The sequence below is a fragment of the Centropristis striata genome, chromosome 2 (assembly GCF_030273125.1).
Source record: "Centropristis striata isolate RG_2023a ecotype Rhode Island chromosome 2, C.striata_1.0, whole genome shotgun sequence".
In the NCBI taxonomy this organism is placed as follows: Eukaryota; Metazoa; Chordata; class Actinopteri; order Perciformes; family Serranidae; genus Centropristis; species Centropristis striata.
In genome coordinates, this window is record NC_081518.1 from 10,844,429 (window position 1) to 10,869,519 (window position 25,091).

Genomic DNA, 25,091 nt, shown 5'->3' on the forward strand with positions numbered 1-25,091 from the left:
GCTCACAATTCTTTTGTGGAATTTAGTTTTGAAGAAATGTGTCTCTTTTAACTAAGCAGAACATCTCCTCTGTGTATTCAGGAGGCACAAATATTGATGACACGATTAATCACAATTTGCTTCAGAAGAACTCTCAAACATATAAACAGTTTTGTGATTTAAAAATTAGAAACCCACTTTCATATCTTCGTGGTTTTATAAAATCAGATATCTGAGAAAATTAATTTGAGTAGATGGTGTGAAGAAGAGTGTTAGAAATATCTGCATTACATCAGCAGCAATCTCCAATGAGTTTTGTAAAATAATCAATGTTCTAGAAGCCTGTTTTCACGGCTTTAGGAAAGTATGTGTAAAGCATTTGAGAAAAAAAACTGTATTAAAGGCCAAATACATCAAAAAGTATTGGGCCTCAGTCATTTACTTTATGGGCTGCGACACCATGAAGCGAGGTTTGACCATGAAACATGGGTGATTGGTCTCTTAATAGTTGAAATGGTATTGAATATAATTCAATATTTCTCCACACTAAAGCTCTGAAGATATGTCTTGCAATGTATGTACTCAAATTCTGAGAAATCATGGAAGGATGTGGTTTTTCAAGTCCACTGAGAGAACGCAGATAGATGTGCTGAACAGACCTCTACATCAGTTACGGAGCTGTGCTGTCTTTGAAAATTGATTTGTAGATGCACTGAAGTCATCACTCCCTATTGAGATAGTTCCTCTAACTGTTAAAACAATGAACTAGAATAGGTTTTTTAAGGTTGTAGCTATGGAAACATTGAAGCAGCACTGATTACTTTAAAGCCAAATATAGAGAAAACTTGTTTTTCCTAACACTGCATTAATCTCTATTATTTTGTCTCCCGTAGCTGGTCACTGTGACTCTCCAGATCCTATAGTCAATGGGCACATTAGTGGTGATGGCTCTAGTTACCGTGACACTGTGGTGTACCAGTGCATGTTAGGGTATCGCCTCATCGGCACATCAGTTCGGATCTGTCAGCAAGACCATCGGTGGTCTGGAACAACACCCGTCTGTGTCCGTAAGTTCTTTATGATACCAAAACCACTGTATTCATCTGTATTATATGATGATTCATTGTTGTTTCAGTTCATGTGAAGATATTTTTTTCTTAAGTAAACAGAGCTTTACAGTAACTTTTGCCAGGTTGCCTTGGGTAGTGCATTTTGCTTTGGAGACAATAGTTTTGTAGGCCATCCCAGGAGTTAGCATCGCCATGGGGTCCATTGAGAATTCGCTAAAGGGATTTTTGCATTAGATTTTGGCTCATTGGAGAAAATAAGCTCTGTTGAAAACATATGTTTCTGATGTTTACACGTTTTCTTCAGCTGAATAATCTTCACAAATTAACTCCACTTTTATGGTTGAACCGTAAAAAGCAGACGGAAGTAAAATGCTAACGTTATGCTATAGCAAACTACACAGTCTCCAACAAGCTAACAGCAGTTTTTTTGAAAAAGTAGCAAACTGGTTACTGTAATTCATTTTTTATTAACCTAATCTACAATCTACAAGAGTTTGCAAGAGCACATAAATACATGACAAGAGGCTTTAAGTTGAAATAGAGAGAGATTTCAGGCGTGGTGACTTTTAATGTCCCTGACAACCACTGCAGTCTCATTTAGCCACTTGTTAGCAACCGCCTTTTTAAGGGCACATAAAAACTTCAAAATTCACAAGTAGGGGTATTTACTAGTGTATTTTATGTTGTACACTAAAACGTTTAAGCTTTAGGACATCACACTGTTATATTTACTGTAATAAGCTTTAATCTTTTATGCCACATTATAATAATTTTAATTACTTTGGTAGGGTGACAGATAACGGCATATTGTCCTAATAACTCTAATAAGGTGACTAAAAATAGCAACTATATTTTCAGTTTGGGCAACCGAAAGCTGATCATTGGTTGCGACTCTGGCAGTCACTTTTGGAAGTTATTGTTGAGGTCTGATAAAACCATCTCAGTCTAAATCACACATTTTAGACCTTTCTGGGACTAAATTGTTCTTTCAGCAACTATCTCTGCAGCATCTTTCTGTTTTAAAAAAAAGTTGAAATATATCACACTATACCAAGTGGAAAACAATACAATACTACACATAATACTTTTTCACACCTCAAATTTCTCATCATACTTCTCTCCACTCCCTCAGCTATCACTTGTGGTCACCCCGGCAACCCAGGCAATGGGCGGACCAACGGCAGCGAGTTCAACCTCAACGATGTTGTCAACTTCACCTGTAACAGAGGTTACATCCTCAGTGGGAACGCTCGTGCTCAGTGCCGGCTGAATGGACAGTGGAGCAGCCCCCTACCTGTCTGCAAAGGTCACAAACACGTACATTTACCAGAGTTTCAGACAAATATCCATGTACATCCTTGGAAATGTTATTAGTGTGCATGCAAGGAAAAGGGTGTTGTTTTTTCTTCAGTTTCTCTTTTGGCAAAAGGTAAAAGGTAGAAAAAGCAGCACATATGCTTTGTGGTGTCGTGGACATTTTTAGCACTTTCACCCTTTTTACTTTCAAATGATTTGATTGAGACAACATAGTTTTACTACCACCTCCCCAGTTCCTAGCAGTTGGCCTGTAAAATGTCATCATAAAACCATAAAACCATGCATTCTAGATGGTCAGCATGTATTCAGTATTTGTTGGCCCGATTTGCTTGGAGCTACAGTATGTCAACTGGAACATTTTTGGCTGATTCTGCTGCCAGCAGACTGTAAAATTGAGAACTGAATAATTGTAGTGTAAACACACACTTAGAATTGAGCTGTGTTCAGCCACAATCATTTTAGTGTCTCTAAATAGACGAAACAAGTTCATACGTGCACACACACAGCTGGGTACATTCGGAGACATGTTCTTCTACTCTGCTAACCATGCGTGTTCGTTACACTGCAAGCCTCCCCAGACCTCCCAGTGTAACAGTTATGATATACTAAAACACACGCACATGGGCATTCTGCACAGCCATGAGAGCAGATCGATTCAACGTAGCTGTTCACATGGGTTTTTCATTCAGAGGATTCATCCTCGCTTGCTTGCTTTTTCTATCTCCCTCACTCTTTCCCGTCTTATACCTCGCTCTCCCTCCCAGCAGCAGCTGTCAATTATGAGACTGAAACTTTCTTTGTTCCCATAGGGTGCCAGACACACACACACACACACGTCCATGTCCCCCATGGACTTGAATCTGAGTGAATGTCAGTCTCCCCTGTGACATGTGGAAAATAAAACTCCACTCTTATTGGACTGGCATCTACCCAGAGACCAGCGCAGCGTAGAAGAGAGTAGAGAACAAAGAACTTCAGAAAACAGAGCGGGGTATGACAAAAGAGCAGTTTAAAGAAGACCAGAACAGAGCAACAAAGATAATCTGAATTTGTAACACTTGTGATTTAGCATTTAGTACCCCAAAAGTACCCAGCTGTGTCCTGCTTTTTAGTAGTTTTTCTGTAAAGTTTCAGTTCTATTATGTTCAGTCTGTTGATTTAACTATACCCAAAATCACACCCTGTTTACTGTATTGTGAAGCAATATTTACTGTGCATAGTTTTATCAAAGTGCGAAAGAGTGTAAAATGTATGCAGTATATAGTGACCTCAAAAATGGAACAAAAATGTACCATCCATTCTTTCCCCACTTACAGTCGCATAATGCAAAATGTTGCACTTTACATATGCAGACAATACGTAGTCATCTCATTTTACTGCTCACTTGAAAGTAAACTTGTCTTACAGGTAGCAGCGACTGACTTATTTCAGACCCAGACATGGTTATTTTCAAGTTGTTTTGGTCATCCAAATGATAATTATTCCAGTTCTCTTCTCTTCTCTTCTCTTCTCTTCTCTTCTCTTCTCTTCTCTTCTCTTCTCTTCTCTTCTCTTCTCTTCTCTTCTCTTCTCTTCTCTTCTCTTCTCTTCGGGTTGTAACAGTGTTTTATGCTCTCTTCTGCAGTGGTGAACTGTTCTGACCCTGGCCATGTGGAGAATGGTGTGCGCCAGTCTGGCCTACGTTACCCAGAAGTCTTCAGCTATGGGGTAACCGTGGCCATCCACTGTAAACGAGGCTTCTACCTGCTGGGCTCTGCGCTCCTAACATGCCAGCATGATGGACGGTGGGACCGACCGATCCCTCGCTGCCTAGGTGTGGACGAATACAAAATTATTTGAATTGAGAGAAACAATGTCAGCACAAGTTTAGGAGATAAATGAGACAGAAGTAGAGACAACACAAGCAATAGATTGACTTGTATAGGCCTATAATGAAAAGGTTTTGTCCTACTGCGAACAGGATACAACTTTTTGGAATTCTGCAAAAAACACTGTCTGCAAAAGTTTGTCATGCTGAACACAGGCAGACATAGGCAGGTGGTTTTCTATTTATTTTTCTTTATATTTGTCAGGAAAAGCCATTTGAGGAGTGAAATGGCTTGAAGAGCCACTACGAGGAAGATGAGGAGAGAATGAGAAACTGAGAGAATAAGAGAGGGTTCAAGGGAGAAAATGGGAGGGAAGTAATCATAAAAGGAGGGCAAGAGTATGAAGGAAAGAGGCTTAGAGGTTTGAGCGGGTGTGTGTATGTGTGTATGTACGGGAAAAAAAGGTAAGCATGTGTCTCTTAGGGCAATAGGCATTCTTGTCAGAGCGCTACCATGGCCGATAGAAATATAGAGATTAAACTAGAGAGCGATAGAGAGAAAGAGAGGCTGACTCAGAGATGGAGAGAGACGCACAGAAAGGCAACGGGACCACAGAACAAGGACACAGTAACAGAGAGGGAGAGATGAGGAGCCAGACAGAGAGGGAGAGTGTGCAGACACTGTTGAGATGCTGGTTTCTGTGCATCGAGCATTACATTCAAGATACAATGTCTTATCGGAAAATTGGGGGAGAGGGGTGATAACTGAGGGCAAGGAGGATGGAGTATTGAAATGGGGTTAAGGGGAGATATTGGAGGACCAGTAATTTGAAAATAGAAAATCAAGAGTAGTTCCATATCTGTATCCTCCAGAAAAATGTGCTCTGTAAAATGTTGATTTTTCCTAAATTGAAGGAAAAAAAACTAGATTTTTTCACTGCTTTGATATTGTCGAATGGTTTCTGCTATTTTTCTACACAGAGGAGAGAGAGAGACTGTTTTTATGATTTCTAGCTGAAGTGATTTTAATTTGAGATGAGTTATTGGTTCTCTCTCAGGCAGTTCAATTAAACTCAATGAAAAAATAAGCTTTACTGACGGGACAATATACTGCCATACAGTGCAAGTAAAGCAGTGTGGGGTCTGTTTAATCATGTGTGTATGAACAAGTTTATTGGAACATTACAAAAGGCAAAGAAAGCAGTGCACCTTAAGGTTAAGATGCATAGAACCAGAATGTCTTCAGTTTGATTGCAGCTGGGGGACATTTGTTGCATGTCATACCCCTGTCTCTCTCCCCCCACATTTACTGGATGTCTCTACATCAAACAAAGGCAAAAATTGAAAAAGAAAGAGAAAATAAGGATGAAAGGTTGTAAGGAAGAGACACCTACTGTGTAATATTAAAGTTAACTGATTTGGAAAATAAATGTCTTGTAAATAATAATTAAAATTATTTTTTTTCAAATACAAATTTAAAAGAAAATATAAGATTAAAAAATAGCATGCACACACACACACACACACACACACACACACACACTTAATAAATATTTATCTGCTGTCTTTGTTTTGGACAGAAAATTACAAATTAAATTTCATCTTTGATGTAGTTCATAGAACACTCTTTCTTTTATATTTTCCTGCGTGTGTACTTTCACACCAATGCACACAAAAACAGCAGAGTCTTGTGTTAATTCTACCCCCTCCCTTGCTGTCACAAACTCTCTCTCTCTCGCTGTCTCCTGCAATGACCCAGCTGCATCCCCTAATGCAGTAGTATCTGGAATCTATAGTTGGACACAGTCCCACACACACACAAGCACACACACACACACACACACACACACTAACACCCTCTCTTTCAATGTCTCACTGTCTCTAGCTATTTCCTGTGGTGACCCGGGTGTACCCCCTAATGCAGTAGTATCTGGAGCCCACAGTTGGACGTACAGCTCAGTGCTGCAGTACTCCTGTCTGCCTGGAGGGGTGCTGGTGGGCAACGCTACTCGCCACTGTCAGGAGGATGGCACGTGGAGTGGAGCGCCACCATACTGCACTGGTAAAGGCTCACTGGTCAAAAAAAAAGCATGCCTGTACTGTGTTTTTCAGCTATTAGAACAGCAGGGCATATAGAAGTCCTTCTCATTTATTTTAATATAGGATGTTCAAAACAGGAGGCGTGTGATCTTAAGTCTAAAGCAGTAATTCAGCAATCACACCATTTAAAATCAATGAGGGAATGTGAGTTTACAAGGAATGCTTTTCTGATTAAGTTTGTGCAAGAAACAAATAGTCAGAGCTTCTATACGTGTATATATCTCCAGCCAAAGAACTTCTGCCAGAGTAAGCTTGCCGGTGGATTATGCTATACATAGAAGTACATAAAAACTACTATAAAAAAAAGCAAGAAAACACACTGCTTAAAATAAAAACTCTTCAAAGACTTTAGTGAACTGAGAAATGAGGCCTGTTTAGTTTGTGAGCAAGAAAGAAAATTGGTTCAGCTGTCGAAAAATAGTCTCATCCCATCTGGTGATAGAAGAATGTGCCATTTCACACAGGCAAGTCTGGATGAGTGTGTTGTTGCTCCAGCATAACATACTGCATTTTATCACCTGTAGGCTACACTGTGCTATAAGAGAATAACAGGTACTAACTAGATCTGACAGATGAAAATGAGTGACAGTCTTGGTCCCTGTGTGTTTCAGATTTACATACACTTACTTTACATACTTTTCAGCAATTACTTCTTCTACTGGATTCGCTTTTGATGTCAGACCAATGGGCCTCATTCATGAACCACATGCATGCTTACTTAGCGTACTTAGCCTAATAAACTGCCATACTTGCGCTGACTTTGTGAGTGATTGACATCCTGTCACTGCTCCAGCTACTCATCCGCAAAGTGGGGAGAGAGCAGATGACCATTATTTTTGTTTCAGTGGAACGGCCAGCTCCATGGCGTGCTACACAGTCTAAAGCAGTGTCGTGTTACTGTTACTTCATGGCATTTCTCTGAGGTAGTGGGGGCCCGCCACTTCAAAATGTATGTGGCGGACACACTGATGTGTTACTTTAGTCCTATTGTACTGTATGTCTCTTGGCTTGAGCTGCATGTGTGAGAAACAGGGAGGGGGAAATGAGGTGGAAGAGTCCTGGTTTACTTCTCAGGTTGTAAGTGCTGCTCTACAGTAGGCTTACGCGGATCCCACAACACTGCAACACGACAACTGATCATTTCCAAACTCAGCATCAACTGTCTCAACAGCTGAAATGCAATAAGATTACTCTGCTGGCCTCAAAACAGAACGCTCAGCAGGGCAGAATCCATCCTGCAGCTGAAGACCTCATTGAGATGCAAGGCGCTGCATTCGGGGCTGTATCCTGTTAAACTCACAAATCCCTACCGATGGAATTTAAGCTGCTAAAATTGTGACACGCTCAGTGCTTTTAATGCTAGAACAATTTGGTATAGCCTAAATGCAAAGTGCAGTTCTACAAAGTTTGCAAGTGTGGGTATGTGCCTGTACTGTATGTGTGTGTCACATTATATGTAAAAACTGAGTAGGCAAAATGTTTGCAACAGAGGTTATGAGATGACTAACACCGCAAATGCTTTTAAGTTGATGTTGTTGACCTGTAGCGTGAATGCTCATCTATATTTTTACCATGGTGGCCCCAGTGTGAGCCAACCTCTTAGCTCTGTGTTTTACCATTTACCTATATACAATCACTAAAATCTATTAGGAGACTAATGGACATCACTTGAATGCAGCTGTGGTTTCACATCAACTGTATCGAGCGTATTTGGATTTTCTGTACACGTGTGTTTCTATGTTTGGGCCTGTGTGGGGGTACTTGGTTGCTTCAGTGGTGTGGATGTGTCTGATTGTTATCACGTTTGGTACATTAACTTAAATGTCTCTTTTCTCGCTATAGGTGTGAGTCCAGGAATTTGTGGAGACCCAGGGATGCCTCCCCACGGTGCCCGTCTAGGTGGGGAAGAATTTAAAACCAAGAGCCTGCTGCGTTTCAGCTGCGAGGCGGGATATAGCCTGATTGGCTCAGCCGAGAGGACCTGCCTTCACAACGGCACCTGGAGCGGCACACAGCCTGTCTGTCAAGGTGGGCAAGCACAGCAATGATTTTATGTGGCTTTGTAAAAAATGAAGTACTGAAAGATGGAATAAAAATCACTAAACACCTACACTGCAAATCTCACTTCACAGCAAAGAAATCCCTTTTTTTTTTATTTCAGCGAGAACATTTTTAATTCCATGATCGCTCTTGTTCTGTAGCATTGACTATCAAAGCATTGAATTTCTCCTATAGTTGAAATATATATTTATAAGCTGCAGATTATATTTATATGCACCCTTTATTGACCCTGTTTTGTAGTAAAAGACCTGGATTAGATCACTCATGCTGAACTGTCTTTTCAGAAAAGCATCATACATTTTGATTCCAATTTATCCCTGTCTCATTTGAGGTTACCTTTGGGTCCCAACCCAGATTCTATAAAACGTTGCTATAAAAATAAACATTGCTGTAAAATGTAGCAGTGCAGATTTTGTATAAACGCACAGTGCATTTGTGGCATATGGACTTAATTATTCAGCATTTTATATGAAAATAAATCAGTTCAGCCTAAGTTAAACAGTTTAATCCGTGCTTTGGAGAATACAGTATCATCAGGCTACTTGACATGCTGGTGACACTAAGTAACTAATCCATTACCAAACATAGCCTAAAGCACATTACATAAATTTTACACTGTACAGTGTACATTATTTAGATTTTGTAAGTAAAGCTTATGCATTGGTTTACCATGTTTGCATTGGCAGAGATTTTATTCATAAAATGGAGTACAATGTGTATTGTTAAATGTATCCTATGCACACATTTTTCTTCAGCTGATTTTTCACTTAATTGCCAGAGTCTGTAATTCACACAACACAAAAGCATTTACAGTACCTTTTTGCGATGTGGCGATGTAAAATGTTGACAAAGTTCACATAAAATAAGAAGTTTATGCAAGTAGCAGTTTATAAAAGAAATAAAAGATGGATATTCTGGTTTATGTGCTTGTTTATATCTGTGTGGCCCAGATACAAAGGATTGAAGTGTGTCACTTGTAACTGACTGAGCTGGATCTTCCACAGCGCTGTGGTAATAAAGTGCGTCCTATACAACAGCAGTTTTCAAAGACACTCTTTAAACCCATGGGGGTTTAGGGGAAATTAAAGTGGGTCCCCATAGTGCTGTAGAGACACTGGAATCCTAAGATCCTGCCTGTGTTACCTTCCCTATTCCCAACTATGTTGGGTAGGCTGAATAAAGCACTGCTGACATTAACTTCATTGTACTCTGACGCACATTTTAGATTAGGTTAGATAGATGGGCTGTTCTAGCAGTAATTTAAGTGGATAGGGGGAGGCAGAATGAGTCATACGTTTCAGTGTACTCTTCTGTATTATTGTGTGGCTGTGACCCAAAACACCACCGGTATACTAAATATAGTATGCTGAACAGCATAAGACCACACTGACTTACATGAGAATAATCTGCAGTAGATATACTGTATTCAAATGAACAAATATTGGCTGCTAAATGGCATCGCTTGTTTGAACAGTTTTATATCTGCTGCTTTTTATCCACACTTTTAAAGGAGCTGTACACAACATTCAGAACATTAATATATCAGAAAACAACTTTATACTATGTAAAGTATAGTGGAGTAAGGGTGTCCTGACCAGAGAATAAAGTCACGCTCTCTCTCTCTGTTTAAATGTGAGCTTCTCTGTTCTTTGTTGACAAGAAACAAGAACATATAGTTGTGGTAGCTGGTCCGGCCATGCATGCATGTGAGTGCACGTGAGTCCCTGTTGCCGCTCTACATTTCTCTTGTACAGCAGTTATCCCAGATAACTCCTTCCTGGCCCACGGTGTTGTTGCAGAAGCGTAACAGCTACCCGCCGGTTCGCCCAAGGGTTACACTCTGTGTAACAGTAACGCATGCTACTGTTTTTTAGGACTGACAATGTTGAGAGTCATGTGCAGGAAATCGATATGCTCTGAATTTCGTGTCGTTCTAAAGTCTTAAAGTTCTTAGAAATAACAATTAGACACGGGACCTTTTACTTTAGGACCTGTGTCCTTTTGTGTAGTTGTCCTATTCTGCCTGTAACTTTGTGTCGTATGCTGTGTCTTTTGTTGAGAATGAGACTTCATGTGTCAATGAAATTACTTGTATAATTAATTAAGGTTAAATACATTTAAATTATTTAATTTTTTTCATCTGCTTATTCACATAAAAAAGTAATGCCAGCCTTAGGAATGTAATACTGTGAAATGTATCTCTAAAATCTGTCATAATGTTAAATGAAACCAATGACATCACATTCTGCCATGCAAGTAGTCAATACTTTCAGATTGCATCTCATTTTGAGGGGGGGAAACTAATTTACAGTCTCTGTCTGCGTGCATGCCCTGAATCACTAACATCACAATCTAGCACTCTAGTCTTACCTTAGAGGTGTGTGTCTCTTTTGCATGTTTGCCAGCGTCTGTGTTTGTGTAACACTAATTATTTATGTCTGTCTTCAGTTGTTTTTCATTAGGCTAATAGTGGTTAAAAGCTGATTCAGAAAGGATGAGACATCTATCACTGAGACACAAACACAAAGAAATCCATACACACACATATAGACTGTTGCTCACAGTACGTGTACTGATAACACTCACAGACACACACAGTAAGCTGCCATAGACATGCACACGCATGATGTGCTCCATCTACACACTCTTGGACAAAGCTTTTAGGGGCTCTAACTAATGAATCCCATCACTAGGTGTCTGATTGTTAATGGCTGTCAGTTGTCATGAACTTATTAGTGAAATGTGCTGTGGTTGGTTGCTAATTCCTGTCTCTTCTGTTAATGTGCTGTGCCAGCAAACTAAAGATCAATAGATGGCTAGTTTAGACCAGAAACATGCACCCTGCTAGTCGCTGCATTCTTGTGTTCTCCAGGACAGATTTACCTTATCATCTACCAGACCAGCAGTGGTTCAAAAACAAAGAACTTTTTATGAACTACAACTACATCAAATGCTTAATTACGTCACATACTTAAGTACAGGGTGAAGTAACATAACAAATACTAGCCATGGATGTTTTGCAGCCATTTTTTTCCAGTGGCCATTGCAGGGTAATGCAACGAGAAATTACCCAGCAGCCAAAAATACGTTTTCCCCATAGACCACCATTATAAATTTGACGCCTATTAAACTATTGACAAGAAACTTTGACCTGCAAAAAAGCTGAAGAAGAAGTAAGAAGAAAAAAAGAAAGCTACAAACCTTTTTTTGGCGTATAAGCGCCAGGCAAGCAATTCACATCAGACATGAATTGGCACCATTATTGAGTCTAGTATACAGTTCTTATAATACAGCCATGATTTGGAAATGGAATATAAAATATCACTCTGTGAAGAACAGGTCCTCTTCACAGAATCTACCATGTTGCACAAACGTGTTTCTACTACTGTTTCACATTTTTACGTAGGTTGTACATGATTGGAAATGGGTGGGTGAGCGGAGTTGGTTGCCATCTGCAACCTCAGCACTAGATGCCACTAAATCCTACACACTGCTCCTTTAAGTATCCGTGCTTTGCTCAGTGGCACTTTGGTTATAGTGGATTCTGTAGATATATTATCAGCCTCCTGCCAGCCTCCAGCACACAGCTGAAATATTGTACAGCTGCCATTCCGAGCCAGGAATCAATCCAACAGCCTTTAGTTATTAATCAGCCTCACTACCTCAAGGACATATTTTATGTTATTTCCAGCTGACTCCAGTGATACGCTCATTATTGCAGCCTACAGCTGATCAGCCTTGAGTGACAGTGAGACAGCCATTCCTCACACTGATAATATCACTATGATTAATGCCCGCTGTTTAATATTTCCTCAATTCTCAGCTGTATCCTGTGGTAACCCTGGCACCCCAGCACACGGCAGAATTGTCTTCAGTGATGGCATCACCTTCGGCAGCTCGGTCGCTTATGCTTGCTGGGAGGGCTTCAAAACATCAGGCCTGACCACCAGACACTGCACAACAAATGGGACATGGACAGGACAACCCCCAGACTGCACTGGTAGGATAGCTTTAATGTAATTGCTTCTACTATTACTATTACTGCTGTTATTATAAGTGGTAACAGCAGGCGGTGTAGTCATTATTATGAAAAATGAGCAGAGGTTGAATAAGCCGCATTAGCACTACAAGTACTTCTGCAAATAGTATCAGAGTTGGCACATGTATTGTGGTGTTTTTCTTAAGTAAAGAATCCAAGAGAAGTATAAATTGTTCATGAACTGGGCAACCTGCTGCTGTGCAGGTACAGGTCTGTATGTCGATAAAGTTGTTTTGTCTGAGATTTCAACTTGTGTAGTTAAACAGAGCAAGAGTGAGGTTAGGGAAAAGGGAGGAAAAGAAGGTGGGAGGTAGATGAAAAGAAGCCAGGATGTGCTCCAGGAAAGTTAAGGAGGGCAGTCTGTGTGAGAGTTGAGTAGGAGGACGAGGTTAGAGGGCAGACAAGTAAAAACAAAATGTTTTATTTTTTCAGGCAATGATAGAATGCACACAGTGAGTTATAGTCATAGTAAAATGTCTATAATTGTAGCTGCCCTTGTGCATTACTACAATGCTGCAGGATTGCTGTAACAACACCATTTAACAGATATACACTCTACCCACACTATTTTCTGCTTTAGTGATCACTTGTGGAGATCCAGGCCCAGCAGCCAATGGGATCTATCTAGGGAGTGAGTTTGCCTTCAACCACACTGTGACCTACCGCTGTAATCCTGGTCACCTGACAGAACCAGCTGGACGCACCGTTCTGCGCTGCACTAAAGATGGGACCTGGAACCAAACCAAGCCCAGCTGTAAAGGTAAGAAGAACTCACAGAACTCAGCCTTAGACCCTTGGCCCTAAATAACTGCCTCCTAATTAATAATCTACAAGAACAGCAATGTTTGAGTTTGTCTCCAGATGATGAATCTATGGGTTGAGTACAGTATGTCAAGAAACAATGCACCTTGTAAATTAGTCAAAATGTGTTGTCCTTTTACATATTTTTCATAAGCTTCCCTTAAATTTGGTTATTTTTATGAGTATTATTTGATTACATTGTTTTAAAATAATTATCACAATCATATACTAATTGATTGGTGTACTAATCAAAATAATCAATACACATTCAAAAGGAAGAATGTGAAAACAAGCAAATTGTCTGCCATTGTTTCAACAAGTAATTTACAACTTTCAAAAACTGTAATTGATCTTTATGTATAATTGTATCTTTAATTTACTGATGATAAAGTTCCAATGCCACGGAAATATTCTAATGAGAAGATACATGACAATGAAGGATAATAAGGGCAGTTATTCTTATAGAGCAGCGCAACTGCAGGGAAAAAGCTCCACAAACACAAGTGACAATTTTAAATAAGAACAATAGTACTTTAATGCGGACTGGCACAGTAAAAAGATGAATTGTGGCTTTAACAGTTTTTTAGAAAGAGGCCAAGTGAAGATTAACATTGCTCCTGACAATAGCAGGGCGTTAAATTAGGGTTTATTTTCAGAAACCCTTCTTTTTCTCAAAAACACAAAGGGAAAAATAAAAAAGAATGCATTTAAATAAAATGAATTTGAGTTTTACAACAGCCTATATTGAGAGTTTAGACTATGATACTCAACAACAATAACAGGGAATGTTTCCTGAGATCCTCCCTGCCGTTTCTTCCCACAAACAGAAAATCTCCTGCTGGCTCCTGCAGTTGCAGAGGCTTTGAACTGAGATGAAAAAACTGAGAAAGCCAGCAGAGAGGCTACTGTGAGGGAACCAGAGAGTGATGCACAGAGAGGAAAACCAGAGAGGTAAAAGATAGTGTAGGTGATAGAGAATGAGACTGGGGCAGGAATTTTAAAGAGAAAATTAGAATGAAAAAGGAGGAATAGGAAACAGTGGAGAGATACAAGTAGGAAAATGCTCTTTCTGTATTTTCCTTTTGTTCCTCTTTGCCCTCCTCTGCACCTCACTTTGCTCCTCCTCTGTAGGTTATACTTCCTCTGTTCACATGTTTTTGTTCAGCTCCCCTGTTTTCATCTGCTCTGTTTTCTCCCACTTCAAACAATCCACAAGTCTTCATTTGATCCTATTTTGGAACAACGGCTTCCTCACACGCAGCCACACATGCAGACACAAGAACATATTGAGTGAAGGAGTTGTAAGCCATAAAAGCGTAGCTTGACAGGCAGAAAGAAACAAGTGAGAAAGAATGAGAGATTGAGCAAAAGAAGTAATGAAGAGGAGGCATGTTGAGGTAAAGAAAGAAAGAGTAAGGGAGGAGAGAGTGGGAGGAAGAATCGAAGGGATGAAGAGGTGTGGTGGAAGGAAACATTAGATAGCACAGAGAGGAGACACAGAAAGACACAGAGTAATGCAAAGATTAAGAAAGAAAGAAAATGGGAGGTGCAAAAAGAAAGAGTCAAGTGGGTGAATGAAAAGGGAAAAAGCGAGAATGCGATGAGCCATCAGTGGGGCTACAAGCAGAAAGCGACAGAGAAGCAAGTGAGAGAGAGGAAGCAAGCGATGGATAGAAACAAAGAGAGGCAAATCAATACCTGCCCCAAACCTGTAAACACACAGTGAGAAAAGGGATTAAGCCCATAAAATGTGTTGGCTGGCTGAATTGCGCCAAGAGAGATATACCTAAAAGACAAAGTGAGGGAGGGAGAGGCAGTAATGGTATGAGAAGGAGACCAAGAGAGCAATGGTAGAGGATAAAAGAGAACTGGAGCTGGGACAGAAGGACGAGGAAGAAAGGTGCAGTGAGAAAGAGAAAAAGGGCTGGAGGGGGGAGGAAAGACAAAGTCGGAAGACAGAAAGGAGGCAGGGGACCAAAGTGTAAAGAGTGTGGAGACGTGAGAGGAAAGAAGAAAGAGTGGGGAGAGGGAAAGCAGTCAATGATCGCAGTGACAGTGAAGAGCAGGGGTGAGAGTTACTCCTCCAGACTCATGTGAAGTCAACACAGTGTATTCACAACAAGGTGGAAACACAAAGGGAAAATAAAAGAGTTCAGAAACCTTCAATTGCCGTTCTTTGGGCATCAGAGACCTACAGAAATATTTTTCTGGAATATTAACTGCTCAAGTCGATAAGAGTGTTTTATTCTATTTGTAGACGTCTGGAGTTTGATCCGTCACAACAAAGTTGTTTTTAGAAATTTTAGGAAACATGTTCATTTGAATTAGCCGTTGGCTTGCCGGCAGCAGTTGTTCCTGGAGTAACACAACAAAAAGTGATGAACAGCATGCATTAAGAAACTGGGTTTGGCATCGTCTCGTGTGCAGGTGTGCAGATTTTTTTAATGGGACTAACAACAAGCAGAACACGTTGCAGAGTGGAAAGAAATAAAATGTGAAAGTGAAGCCCTTTTTACGAGTCTGGGAGGATGACTTGGGGGAGATGCAGACTGCTCCAGGTCACTGGTGACATACAAAGCCAGAATTAGTCAACTGATTTGTTTGCTGCCAGCGCCCAGCAGTTGCTTGGAAACCGCAATCGTACAAACAAAAGATATTTTTTTTGTAGTTCAAAACAATTTTGTTAATTGCACTTCTGCATGCAAAAAAAACAGAAAAGTGACTGAGAAAACCAAAAACAAGATAAAAGATTGACAGAGAACAAAAAAAAAAGAATGGAGGGAGGGAGGGAGCAAAACAAAACACACTAGTAGGGGAAAGTCAAACGTTGAGAGAAGGAATATGTCCGTGTGCTCGGTATATACAGTATCAATATTGAAGCATTGTTACTGCATTCTGTCCATACATTGATTTGAGTATGTGTTATTGCTGCATCTACTGTATATATAGCACGTGTTGTCTGTTTCTCTCTGTCTGTCTGTCTCTCTTTCTTCCTCTCTCTCTCTCTCTCTCTGTATGTGTATGCCCGTGTGCACCGTATATCATCATAGCTGAGTGAATGGAGCGTGAAACCATCTGTCTCCTGGTTAGATGAGAATTACACTGACTTTATTAGATGTTTGAAACCATGCAGATGGTTATCATTATCTTAGGGAGTTAGATACACACACACTCAGGCATGCACACACACAGATGTTGATCAGGGTGTTATGAAGTTATACGCACAGACGTCTTTGCTCATACGACACACTCACATGTATGATCACACACACAGCTGTGTGCATGCAGTACCTTACTAAAATCTTGTGAAGCTGGTGTAACATCATTATGCATGAACAGTTCACATGATCACAGATCCCATTCTTTGTATTTAACAGATGCTTTTCATGCATGTTAATCAATTTGATCTGCTGGACCATTTCATATCAAAATTGGTTATGTTCACTAGCAGTTATGACACTTTCAAAGTAGTTGTATGCTTGTATGGATCATTAGCATTAGATAAATAGCTGGCCCATGTAGTTAGTCTCTCATATAAATATGTATTTATTCCATAAATCCCCAATGTAGGACAGTGTTTCAAGAGAAGGTTGATGGAAAAGTTGTCTTGTGCATAATATTGCCAGCATTTCGTTGACTTGAGAAAAACAGTGTTACAATTCACTCCCAGTCACCAGAGTGGAAGCAGAAATCCCATCAGAGACAATGAAATGCCCCTTCAGAAACTCTCAGCCCATATGGTGACCATGGTTTGGCAAAGCAACTTAAATGTGGTGACCTCGGTCATCTACTGCTTTCAGACAGTAAATGTCCATATGGTGATCATGGCTGTCTGCTGCTTATTTTTCACTTGATGCCATGCCTCCCATCTGCGATCATTTTGTAATATACTTTTGGGAATCCCTCACAGGAAGCTCCGTTTTGTATTGCATACTGGTGATTAAAGAACAACAGCACAGGGAGTCGTTCACTGGTCAGAACTACGTGGTGTTTGTCTGCATTTTGCCTGATGACACCAGCACCAACTCCTCAATATAACATAAGTGAATATAAAACTGGGATTGAGGCAAATTACAATATACATTCTTTTTAAAAGTTTGTTTTGCCTGTATGATCCAAGTTTTTCTACAGAGGGGCATTGTTTCAGTTGTTGTTTCACAACCTTCACATCGTAAGATATCCACCAGGGACAAAACTAAACTGCTGTTTTGCTTTGTGACTTTGACAGTCTGAGAGCTTATTTGGTGCTGATTTATTTGTCTTTACTGAAGACAAAACTGCAGATGTTAGCAAACAATCAAACAAAGTATAAATATCCCATTGTAACAGTGTGTCACGTGAGGAAGACCTGGGAAATGGCCGCGTCTTAGATAAGCTCCCGTCCTCCGCCGACAACTAATAACAATTAACTTACATTCACTCTCCGTGGAAGTTTAATTAATGTCTCTCCGACTGCAATATAGGAGTTATAGCAATAACAGACCATGCACTGGTCGAATTACATATAAATTTACATTCTACTAAAGGAAATGTTTGGAGGTGGAGACTAAATACATGTTTGTTTCAGGATGAACAGTTTGCTACAAAACTTGTTGAAGATATTAGAGTGTTTTTAGATATTAATAGAGGAACAACAGAAAGATTAGCTACTGTTTGGGATGCACTCAAGGTGTTCATCAGGGGGAAATGTATAGCTCATAGTTCATGGAAGAAAAAGGACAATAAAGAAAAGTACAACAATTGGAAAAAGAAATAGGTAAATTGGAGAAGCAACTTGCTGAACAATACAATGAACAATATTTCAGAAAAATCTGTAAACTAAAATTCGAACTACATGAAATACACAATAAAAAGCCAGAGTATTCACTATTTAGGCTCAAAACTATTTTTTATGAAAATGGTGAAAAAACTGGACGATTATTGGCAAGACAATTAAAACGCCCGGGTTCAAATAACACTATTACAGCAATTAGAAAAAGATGATAAACTATTCATATCAGCTAAAAAAATGAATTAAGTTTTCAACAACTTTTATGAAGATTTGTATACGACTACATGTTGGCTAGCGATGAAGACTTGAACTCTTTCTTCCAGAAGGTAAAGCTACCACAACTGTCTTCAGAGGAAAAGGATAGTTTGGATGCTCCCATAACGGAAACTGAAATTAGAACCGCAAATGAAAACTGGGAGGTCACCTGGTATAGATGGGTTCCCGGTGGAGTACTATAAGAAATATGTTGATATTCTTTGTCCATTTCTCACAGAGGTTTTCCATGAAGCGTTTCAATATGGCTCACTCCCAGATAGTCTTAACTAGGCCATTATATCACTGATACCAAAGAAAGATAAGGATTCAACAGATCCAGCCAATTATAGACCTATAAGCCTAATAAATGTTGATTGTAAAATATTGTCCAAGACACTAGCACTAAGATTAGATCAGGTTCTACCTATAATTATTCACAAAGACCAAGTTGGATTTATAAAACATAGATCTTCATCTTACCAAAGGGGATGAAAATATTTACGTATAGAATTAGATCCAGATATAAGGGAAATTATGACAGCTAATATATATAAAAAGTATTAAATAAAATAAAGGCTAATTTGGATAATTGGAGTAAATTACACCGATAACCAATAACGGTATTGGTTAAAGTAAATGCAATAAAAATGGTTATGGCACCACAAATAAATTACCTAACTGGGATGATACCCATATGCATTCCAAAACAACTATTAGTTAGATATGATGAAATGATAAAACAATTTCTTTGGGATGGAAAAAAAACAAATTTGTTTGGATAAATGATTTGAGTCCAAGAAGAGAGGGGGTTTATCATTACCGAACATAAAATATTACAGTGTTGCCTTTGAAATGTCCAAGTTTACAGGACATTCAGATGAAGCTGGTGCTGATCTGGACTGGGTCCTGATTGAGCGGGAACTGACCTCCCCCTTTAAACCTATGGAGGCTCTAGCACAAACAGTTAAGAATGAGAAAAATAAAGTGAACAACCCTATTCTAGGACATTCGAAAATGGTTTGGCAGGCGACAGCCTATCTATTGGGCTCAGTGGTTAAGAAAAGACATCAGAATAATAGATGATCTATTTGAAAATGGCAATTTTCTTTAATTTATTAGATTTAAAAATAATAATAATTTAGAGGATAGAGGCCACTTTTGGAAGTACTTTCAAATTAGACACTGTAGGGAACCCCAAGCTCCCACACTGAGTATGAAAACACAGATGATGGGGACTGTGGCGTGCGAGAAGATGTTAGGGAGATTAAATTGTGAAAATTATATGGTAAAAGAAAAATTGGGATAGTTTTGGTAGACAGATGTGTTAATTTGCCTGACTTGCCTACTCACCTGCCTGTCTTATTTTTAGTTAATTTATTTTCAGATTATTTTTCATTCATTCATTACCATTAACCGCAATCGGGTCGCGGGGGCTGGAGCCGATCCCAGCTGTCATTGGGCGAGAGGCGGGGTACACCCTGGACAGGACGCCAGGCTATCGCAGGGCTGACACATAGAGACAGACAATCACACCTACGGGCAATTTAGAGTCCCCAATTAAACCTAAGTGCATGTTTTTGGACTGTGGGAGGAAGCCGGAGTACCCGGAGGGAACCCACGCTGACACGGGGAGAACATGCAAACTCCACACAGAAGAGCCGCAGGCGGGAGGCGAACCGGCGACCCTCTAGCTGTGAGGCGAGAGCGCTAACCACTACACCACCGTTTTTATGACCTCCATTCTGTCTGTTTTGTTTGATGTTTGTTTGTCTGTTAATGAAAATATAATAAAAACTTTCAGTTATAAAAAAAAAAAAATCCCATTATAATTATTATAGTATTAGCCATTATTGGTATGCTGCTTGTAAAACTGTTTGTTTTGTACTGCTAGCTGCAGTGTCAGTGTACATGCAGCGTACTGTATACTGTAGAAGCTACGGCAGGACAGATGGGATTAAACCCAACAGAAATGCACCTACAGTCACAGCTAACAGCTGTTTTTGGAAACCAAACACCTGGTGGAAAGAGCATGCAAATTCTGTACAAACAAAAACACACACACACACACACAATACGGTATATTATATGATATCCTCAGTAGCTCAGTGTCCAGGTGACTTGGCACAGCAGCATTTTTGTTATTTTGAATGAGTCTAAGTTTTTCTCCAACACTTATTTATATACAACTGACTTGTTATCCATATCGTTTTATTATTTATTCATTTTTTTTGTCTTGTTTGTTTGGAGTTTTTTTTTTTTCAGCATGTTGCTGCTGGTCACTGAAAGCTACCAAATGAAATTTTGTTGTATGCCTAAAATGACAATAAAGTGTCTTATGTCTTATCTAGGTGGTCGTTAACATCAGAGTGTGTTTGTGTTTGTGTGTGTTTCAGTGATCGAGTGTGGACCTCCTCCTCAAGTATCCCATGGGAAAGTGGAAGGAACCGACCATTCATGGGGCTCGAGTGTTAGCTACAGTTGTTTCCATGGTTACCAGTTGTCCACTCCTGCTGTGTTAACGTGTGAGGGGAACGGGACATGGACGGGAGACGTACCACAGTGTTTGCGTAAGTCAGGTGGTCTTCGCTACCTAAGTGTTACTCAGTGTCTGTGTCTGATGCAAGAAGTCCTAACTGTATCTGTTGTCTCATTAAAGCTGTCCTGTGCGGCGATCCTGGCTCTCCTGGAGGTGGATTCAGAGAGGGGAACATCTTTTCTTACAGGTCAGTCGAATTATACAGCAATCAGTGGCTTTTGGAAAACCTTGTGTGTGCCTTCTGTGGCTGAATCTTTATGCCTTTGTGCTGGCAACAACTGTGGCCAAAGACATCTTGTAGTCAGGTTGTCAAAAATAAATAATAAAAATTTGCAGGTGAAAGTCACTGTGAGCTCACAAAATATGTTTTTGGCCATAACTTAAGAATGAATATGCTAATTATGACAAAATTTCACACAGATTTCTAAAAGTGATGACAAAGTGATGACCTTTTACATCCAAAAGTTCAAGCTTCACTTCATAATGTATTTTCCGGCCAATATTCAACACCATAACTCAGGAACAGAAGGAGAGATTGTGACCACATTTCACATTGTTTTGATGACACTAATCTTGGGTGTCCACCGTGAAGCTGTGATTGTTTAGATCGTGTGTGCTGCCAGGCTGAAGATGTGTGTGAAGCATACAGACATGGATGTAAAAGATATACAATTTCTAGTTGTTACTGCAGCAATTGCAGCAGTGTGGATGATATGGCTTTTTTGGTAACTGTACCGTATGAAAACTGTCATTTTGTCACTCATCCAGGATTGTAGCATTTAATGTGGATAACTAAAATTAATGCATAAAGAAGCTGTTGGAAATAATTTAAGACTTGCTGCATGTGCTTCACAATAACTGTGTTTTAATGTCAAGGTTGTACTGTGACTTTACTGTGAAACCACCTCAGGATGTGTTGTTTGTTCCATGGAGGTTATCAATGTTGACTCGATAAAGTGTATCTAAAAATAGATTAGACATTTTTTTTCGCCCCCATGTCTGGATGTCAGTTTGAAACATTGCAAGGACAAAATGGATTTTGGTTTGTGAGCAAAAACAAGAAATAGATGTCGGCCAAAGTTCAAGTGGAAGATAAGGAGCAGAAAACGTCTTATATTGCACCCTAACCTGTCCGATGGACATCAAACCACACCTAAAATAATAACACGGAAACACTGATTTATTGTCTGTGTGATTTAATATTTGTTTTCCTATGCAGGTCAGAGGTCAGGTTCTACTGCCACACCCCCTACTTACTGGTTGGCTCTGCTGCCAGAGTCTGTCAAGCTGATGGGATTTGGAGTGGCCAACAACCAGCCTGTATAGGTAATTAAAAGAGCACCACAGGAAAACCAAATAGCACTTACCCTGAAACAAACAAACTTGTGTGGGTTTTTTAAAATGTTGACAGTATTCTTCAATCATGGTGGTTAGTCTGAGACGTCTGCCGTATATCACACCACTTGTTACATTCAATTTATATAAGAAGTGTCACACTGTGGTGTGATGTTACATAAAAGCTTCAAAATTCAAACATTTCTTACTTTCAAAATATTCCACGTTGCATTACATAATGGAACCAACTGCAAATAAAGTTGTATTCTTCACAGCATAAAACTTTTTATTTTGCTAAAGGAAATTGTAAATAACATAATCATCAGCGCTCCTAACACCCTTCTGCATCTCACACAAGAAAACCTGCATAAATTGGCAGCAATTTTATGTAAATGTTTGAAATAAAACATATTACACTCTGTCCATAATTACGAGAAACAGACATTTTGTTTACTGCAAAGGAAAAGATTTCATCAAGTTATGAATAAAATTGTGTGAAATCAGATTATTGGTAAACAAGATTGTGGAGCTTACACTTGTACATATTTCAGCATTAGTATTCCTGTGCAGATAGAGCTGAAGATTTTATCTAATCAATATATGAAGTGTGTAGTTTTGATGTCAGGATTATATTTCTATGAAGATTTTTATCTCAGAAAGCAGCCCTTCATTTTTGAAGTGAAATGTATTTTTTTGTTATGTTTAGAAAGCGTGAAGTTTGTGGAATCTTAAGGAAAATTGTGAATTACTGTGTAAGAGCTGACTTGGGAAGCAGCCTTGTAGGAACACTGCAGCTGTTTCAGTAAAGCTCTTCTGCTCTAAATACGTGTTTTGTCTGTCATTCACTACTATACTATAAAATCTATCCACGTTGGTACCTACATACATGAAATTAATTCCTTCCTGTTTTTATTTCATTCAGTATTTTTCCCAACACATTATTTGAACTAAAAACTCCAGCTGAAGTGAAAAGAACATTTTTTACTACTTATTACACTGTATTGCATTTTTGCAGTACTGATACAATGTTGTCCTTTCTACTTAACCATTTATCTCACTCTGTACCTACAGGTACTTTGCAGATAAAGGTTTAACTCATAAAACATACTATTTGCTAAGTTCATAAATTCTAATCTTAGAGGAATAAATCAATGATACGATGCACTGTAGCTGAACACATTCTGAGGATATCTTTTAGTTTACAGTATGTATGAAATGTCAGAATGCTACTTTTACTTTGAGAGTATTGATAAAAACATGAATGCATATAATGCTTAATGTTAATGTGTTTATAGACCCAGCCTTCAACAACTGCCGTGACCCAGGAACTCCAGCCTATGGCATTCCGGTCATGGGCCAGGGCTTTCAGGTGAGAAATAAATCAGTTCACTGTATACTATGATGATTGATGTGCATTTTATACTTGAATTTACCTGATGTGCATGTGCAACAAAAGGAGTTGGAAAAATGCAAGCAAAATGACTAATTGTATGAATTTTAAAATCAATCATAGATACATTGGGCTTAACGTCTGGCCACACTGAACGCGTAACATATGCGGAACAGATGCGGAGCAACACTATGCTTCCACTAGAATCATTGAAACTGGCTAAACCAGGTGTTAGATCCGCTCTACAAATGTAAAAAATATAAATAAATAAATAAATATTTATACAGAAATGGATCATGAAGTTGTTTTTTTTCTTTATGAAACTACAACTAAATACTTCATATCAAACAGGTCTTCCTCTTTGGGGTCTTGATCGAGTTAGTAGTCTAGTAAGTTAGATTTTATAGAGACAAAAGCGGCAATGTTTTCTTTAGTCTTAGAGCCCAGACTGTGCGGAGCACAGTTAAGAACCTGTTGATGAGATATATTGGTCTTAATGGAATTTAAGCAAACATGCAAATCCTTCAATTTGCGGAGGTATAATTGGATATTATCCACATCTCATATTTCCCCGGACATCTTTTCAAAGACAGGACGGGGTTACCACCCACATTATGAAGAACTAACAATATTACATGCACTAAAAGAAAAAAAAAATTAAGGTATTTGCTGTTGTTTCATGTGTTGTTAGATTTAAAGAGTTTGCTTTGAGTTCGGGGGTCAGAGAAAGTTATAATTTTATTTTCAAATGAAATGACAACTGCCCTGTGCTGAGTTTTGTAGGTCTATAGAAGCAGTGGGTAAAGAGTTGTTTTTATTATGCTTTTACATCATGTAGGTTGGAAGTAAGATTTCTTTCAAGTGCCGCAAGAACTATCACATCCTCGGCTCCACCACACGAACGTGCCTAGAAAACCTAACCTGGAGTGGAACTCAACCTGAGTGCATAGGTAAGGAAAAGCTGTTATTACTCTGTATTAATAGTATTTGTCTTTATTTTAGTGTGTATAAATTAAAATGATTCTGTTCTGTTGTTGACATTTATGTTGAGTTTTACTCAATACTTGTTTTGGTTGTATGCAGGAGAAGGCAGAATCAATGACGAGTGTGTTTATTTTTTTCCTGTTTCCTGTCACTCAGCCCATTCATGCAGACAGCCAGAGACCCCCAGTAATGTAGATGTGCGATCTATGGACCTGCCTACCTTGGGATATACACTGATCTACACCTGTCAGGAAGGTTTCTATCTGGCTGGTGGATCAGAGCACAGAACCTGCAAAAGTGATGGGAGATGGTCGGGCAAACCCCCGCTCTGTAAAGGTATCCAGGTCTTATCTTGGAAATGCACTGCTTGTTTAAAATGGGCTGATGTTGAGCCTAGAATCTAAATGCCATAATCCCATATGGCTTAAAATAAATACAGATTATCACCCTGATATTGTTGCCATGCTCTCATAACTCAGCCTCAGGTGTACCATGAATGCTGGGGTGATGTTTTCTTTTTTTTTTTAAATCACATACACATGGCCCTCAAGTCTCAAGATAAGTAGCGGATGTGAGTACAGTGATGTATGACAACAAAACAATCAGTTTTACAACCTGATAGGAAATAGACCAGAACTGACAAATG

The 25,091-nt window shown here is 39.3% G+C and overlaps 1 protein-coding gene across 1 annotated transcript in view; it reads left to right on the forward strand.

Annotated features, from left to right (window-relative positions):
• Positions 1-25,091, forward strand: part of LOC131992507 (CUB and sushi domain-containing protein 1-like) — a 442,029-nt gene that overhangs the window by 397,112 nt on the left and 19,826 nt on the right. Inside the window, exons 56-68 of the mRNA XM_059358115.1 lie at positions 873-1,046; positions 2,182-2,355; positions 3,991-4,179; positions 6,059-6,235; positions 8,116-8,301; positions 12,158-12,334; positions 12,954-13,133; positions 20,594-20,767; positions 20,857-20,923; positions 21,956-22,062; positions 23,367-23,440; positions 24,300-24,411; positions 24,602-24,781. Of these exons, the coding sequence (XP_059214098.1) occupies positions 873-1,046; positions 2,182-2,355; positions 3,991-4,179; positions 6,059-6,235; positions 8,116-8,301; positions 12,158-12,334; positions 12,954-13,133; positions 20,594-20,767; positions 20,857-20,923; positions 21,956-22,062; positions 23,367-23,440; positions 24,300-24,411; positions 24,602-24,781 (1,971 nt within the window). The remainder of the gene's footprint in view (positions 1-872; positions 1,047-2,181; positions 2,356-3,990; positions 4,180-6,058; positions 6,236-8,115; positions 8,302-12,157; positions 12,335-12,953; positions 13,134-20,593; positions 20,768-20,856; positions 20,924-21,955; positions 22,063-23,366; positions 23,441-24,299; positions 24,412-24,601; positions 24,782-25,091) is intronic.